Source organism: Camelina sativa, chromosome 7 (genome assembly GCF_000633955.1).
Source record: "Camelina sativa cultivar DH55 chromosome 7, Cs, whole genome shotgun sequence".
NCBI classification, from domain to species: domain Eukaryota; kingdom Viridiplantae; phylum Streptophyta; class Magnoliopsida; order Brassicales; family Brassicaceae; genus Camelina; species Camelina sativa.
The window spans coordinates 701,065-706,258 of NC_025691.1; the positions used below are offsets into that span (position 1 = coordinate 701,065).

Sequence of the window (5,194 nt, forward strand, 5' to 3'; positions counted from 1 at the left end):
TTTTATGATTTCTTATAACTACAAAAATAAAAACAAAAATAAAATTAGACAAACCAAAGATTAATCCAAATTATATGTAAACATGTACTGGTTTTGACAAATATTCATCTGAGAAATAATTTTTATAAACATTTTGCAGTGCTATTGTTTATGTCTAGATAGATTTGTTAATTGTGGCAAATATTTATTGTAATATGAGAAGTGTATGTTAACAAAAGCGAGCCCCCATACCGTAGCAAACTCTTAAGCCATTAGCAATTTCCGGTTTGATCAAGTCAACAATGTGAACCGATCCCATCTGTCGTGTTGGTTGGACCTGTCCTTAATCGATAATATTCCGGTTGTTTATACACGGACTAGAGTCATACTACAAGAGGCATTGGCTAATGATAGCTCGAAATTAGGGTTTTAATCAGGTGGATTATTGGTGGTGGGGTTCCATTACACGTTCCTACGATGCCTTTGTTGAAGAAAGGTGTACTTTTGAATTTTGTTGACGTAGAGTTCTTGATAATGATATAGAAGAACTAAAACCAGATAAATTAGTTTGATATAATTCCGGTTCAGTTTGTTGAATTAAATTCAAAATTCTCTTATTTTGTTTTCGTTTCTCTGTTTCAGACAATAGCTAGCATTGGTTGGAGAGAGCGGAAGCGGGAAATCAACTGTGACTGCGTTGTTGCAGAGATTTTACGACCCTGATTCTGGTCAGATAACTCTTGATGGAGTTGAGACTTGAGATCAAGACATTGCAGCTGGTATGGTTAAGACAGCAAACCCGGTTGGTGAGGTAAGAACCGGTTTTGTTCAATGAAACGATCAGAGCAAACATTGCTTTATGGTAAAGGAGGAGATGCTACTGAAACCGAAATCGTATCTGCAGCTGAGCTATCAAACGCTCATGGCTTCATCAGGGGCCTACAACAGGTAACTTTAACCGCACCGAACCAAAATTCCAAAGTCGAATAGCTTAAACTAACCGGAACTTGATGAAGCCAAGAGTGCTCTAGACGTGTGGTTCAGGATGCATTGGACCGGGTTATGATTAACCGAACCACCGTGGTGGTGGCACATCGGTTATCGACAAGAATGCTGATGTAATTGCGGTAGTTAAGAATAGAGTCATAGTGGAGAAAGGAAAGAATGAGACTTGACACCAAAAAGTTTCAATGTTTAGATTCATTGGGACTGTTTATAGATTCTTGTGTCAGTAATACAAAAATGTTAATCATCGTCTTCACTTTCATCACTATACGAGACTAAGCCTAACCCTGTTTGCAGAGGTTCAGTAGTTGTACCTGTAACATTGCCTTTTACGGAATCCAAAGAAGTCCGGTCGATTTGGCTGGCTGGTTGTCCATTCCCTGGGATCTCTTTCTCTTCTTTCTCAGTCGCCTTAGCCTTCTTCAGTAGTGGCTTGACTTTTACGATTGCCTTAAATGGACGAGTTGCAGGACTTCTTTTCCCGGTTAGTTTCTGTTCCTGTAAAAGTGATCAAGATATATATCATCTTGTGATTCAAAATGCTCAAATGAACACTTGTACAATTGTATCGAACATTCCAATATGAAAGAGACACTCACCTTGGTGGTTGGAGCTGGTGGTGGCGGTGCTGGATCCTTGAGTTCGTGAATGATAGATGATCGTGCTGCAACCGCTGCCTGAAAATTGAACCATAATATAATCTTAATCTAGCATCTTTAACTTTGTTAATTTGTGCTATTCAAGGATTCAAAAAGAAACTTACCTGGAAACTACGAAGTTGCTCTTCTTCTTCATTTGCCAATTTCCGTTCATATTCCCTCATTGACTATAAGCAAACAAAACAAGTGCAAAAGAGGCTGTTATAACCCCAAGGATTAAGTCATCAAGTCAAGAGCTTATCAATACTAACACCAATATCCACAATGGTCAAGCCATATTTAGTCTATTTACAATAAACTAGTTAAAGTAGACAAGAAAATAATTAGTTTCCCATGAGAAAAAAAGTTGCTCACCGTCTCCAGTTTATCGAGAAACTCAGTCTCATCTTCATCCAGAGCTTTAGGTGGTCCTGTCCCAACAGAAAGAACGGGTTAACGAGGCAATGCATAAAGTATAAAACCAAAACAAATGTTTGTAGTTTCAGAAAGGAAGACTAATCCAAATTATCTCGTAAAACTACACTACAAAGGTTCTTCTTGACATAAAGAACCGATCACAGCTTGAAACAACGGAATCAATACTGATACGGTTGTCCAAAAGTAATAGTGAGACTCACTATGCTTGAATCGTTCATTAAACTCAGCGTCCTTTTTGTCTTTGTTCTCTTTCAAAATCTGGAATTGGTATATAGGTCAAAGAACACATTCCCAAGTGAGGAACAAGAAGAACAGGAATGAATGGGAGTGAGACGACAATAGAGGGAAAAAAAACCTCGAAGAGAGCTCTGTCTCTCTGGAATGTTCCATCTTCAACTCTTTCACCTCTTTCTTTCTTCGATTCATCTAACTGGATCACGAAAGATTAAAAACAAAATTTTTAAAATCGAATTTTACAAAGCTAGAGTTTCTATCGAGAAAGAGACAAGAAACACAAAAAATAACCTGGTCCTCCGAGACGAAATTTAGTAACCTAATTGGTTTCGCTGAATCTTCAGCCATCTTCTTCTTCTTCTTCCTCCTCTACGCAAACAACTCAATCACCGCTTTGCGTTTAGTTCCGGTGATTCATTTTTTTTACTCGCCGGATTTAACAAGACTCTTTCTCCCCGAGAAACCGCCCGATGGATGACACGTGTCATATCCACGCGATGGATTACACGTGGAATTATCTGACTAAAAAATCACAAGAGTTTCAAATTCTCCAGAAATACCCATAGGTTTCCTAATCTATTTGGGTTTGACCCTACAGGTTTCTTTTTTTTTTTTTTTCCTCGACCCTACAGGTTTCATCTGTATTAATTTCGTACTACGACTCTTTTTTTTGAAGATTGTACTTTCAAGTAGGTGAATAAATAGACTAAGATGTGTAACGAACGAAAATAAGAGAAAAATTATGTGTTTATTATACATATGTATGAATATGCTTATTATTGTTTATCAATGTGGGATAACAAGTTTCAATTAAAGAAAAATTATTGGAATTTTACGAAACAATATTTGAAAGCAAGAATGTTTGAGGAAGATAAAGGGTGGCATCATTTTATTTGCAATAATCATCATACAGTGCCCGTTAAACGTTAAAAAAAAAAACTGATAAAAAAGAAAGGGCCTCTCAAGGTTATTTTAGCTTCTTCCATTGCAAGCCGCTCCTCCACAAGCTCATCAATAAAGTTACATCCGGAATCTTTGCCCGTGGCTCTTCCAACGCCTTCTTGGTACACCGGATTCATGTGTTTGATCTATGAAAGAGTCTGAATGAGGCTCTTGTGGATTATCCACATCTACATATCTGCCACCAAACCAACATCTCTGATTAGAAGAATGCAATGGCTTAATCCCCCATAATGGGTTTGATTCATATACAATCAAGCAAGTATCACCTAGAACATGGAAACAGATCTAAAGTTGTTTGCTTTTACAGTCCACCATTTTACTAGATACAAGACCAACAAGGTAAGAAGCTCTTCTGTTTAGAAATCTACTCTTAGAAGATAAGCAAGATTGTAAAATTTGTAACATACCTGATTACTACACTGCGGGAAGGTTTTGACAAGTTATCTGATCCTTGACCAGCTCTGTTATTGCGTCTCTCAATCTCTCATAATCCTCTTGTTTGTTATAAACCTGGTGAGAAATCCGAACATACGCAGTAATTAGTCCACTCTCTTTGTCTTTCACTCCTTCCTCGCCATCCCTCAATCCGAGAAAATAAACAGGAACCTCGACTGAGTAATGCACCCGCAGATATGACCGCAACTTGGTAGCATCTTCATCACTTTTAACACAGAGTTTCGAAGGTAGACCGATCATAACCATCCCAACACACATATCAGGAGGTGATCCGAGATTTGTTCCCCAGGCATTAGCCAGCATCAAACCCATTCTAACAGCCTCATCATGGTTCCCAATCATTATCCCTTCGATCCCGCCCTCAAATCTGTTCACAAACTCCATCACAGATGGAACCACAAGCTGCGAACTGTAATCCCTAGTCCCAATCCAGGCACTCTCTATAGGCAAACCATTTCCAAACTCATGAGACACCACAGGGTGATGAACATCAGACTCAGAACTACGTTTCTTACAATAGAAAAACGCGATAGAGGGCGGGCAAAAGAACCATTTATGCAGGTTACTCACATAGTAATCAGCTCCGATATCTTTAACATCAACTTTAACACTACCAATGGCATGAGCAGCATCAACAAAAACCTGCTCCACACCTTCTTCTCTGCAGATTTGAACCAATTCTCGTACCGGCATCAAAACACACGGCATTGACGTTATATGGTCAATGATAGCTAACCTAATCGTTCTACCATTCGCTCTACCTTTCTCTAATCCTTGTCTAAACACCGAGATAATCTCCTCGTTAGAATTTACAGGGAAAGGTAGCCTAACCTCAACAGTAGAACCTCCGACACGAGAGACGTAAGCCTGAATCGACTTCTTCACACTCTGAAACGCACAGTGAAACATCACTACGGTGTCTTCCTTCTTGTACGTCCCTTGGGAGAAACACCTTCCAACTTTCTGAAGAACAATAGCAGCGGCGGTGGTGGCGTTATCAACGAGCGAGACCTCGTCAACGTCATCGGCGTTGATTAGGTCACTGATCACAGTTCGAGAAGCGAGGAGTCCACGACGGAGACGGTTGAAGTAGAAGTCGTCAGGCTGACGGAGAAATCGAAGCTGCCACTCACGCTGCGCCTCGAGAACGGATCCAGGACAGCACCCGAAGCTTCCGTTGTTGATTCGAGCAATACCGGTCTGGTGGTGAGCGAACTCTGACCGGATATCTGACTCGGTTATTAACCCAGAGAGGCGCGGCTTCTTCGGTGCGCGGTGATTGTGATTCGATGAATCGCCGTTACGCCGCTCGTCCGCCTCCATCGGAAGAAGCTAGGGTTTCTTTTTTCTCTGGAAATCCCCAAATCGAGAGAGACTGTGTGGTTGTTTTTTTGTGGGTCAAATCATTTCACTGTTGATACGTCATCGTCGATTTAGTGGTGCGGTAACACTTTTGCGCTTCCCGACAATTCAGAAAAAAA

The 5,194-nt window shown here is 40.2% G+C and overlaps 2 protein-coding genes across 2 annotated transcripts; both read right to left on the bottom strand.

Moving 5' to 3' along the window:
- LOC104699662 lies at positions 1,151–2,713 on the bottom strand. The gene is made up of 7 exons (XM_010415000.2): positions 2,586–2,713; positions 2,416–2,490; positions 2,261–2,318; positions 1,998–2,053; positions 1,748–1,810; positions 1,584–1,661; positions 1,151–1,482 (listed from the first exon to the last, which is right to left on the bottom strand). Exons 1-7 carry the CDS (start codon positions 2,640–2,642, stop codon positions 1,225–1,227), a joined length of 645 nt encoding a protein of 214 aa, XP_010413302.1. The 5' UTR covers positions 2,643–2,713; the 3' UTR covers positions 1,151–1,224.
- On the bottom strand, positions 3,125–5,158 carry LOC104699663 (L-cysteine desulfhydrase). The gene is made up of 2 exons (XM_010415001.2): positions 3,665–5,158; positions 3,125–3,432 (listed from the first exon to the last, which is right to left on the bottom strand). The coding sequence occupies exon 1, from the start codon at positions 5,034–5,036 to the stop codon at positions 3,672–3,674; it is 1,365 nt and encodes a 454-aa protein (XP_010413303.1). The 5' UTR covers positions 5,037–5,158; the 3' UTR covers positions 3,125–3,432; positions 3,665–3,671.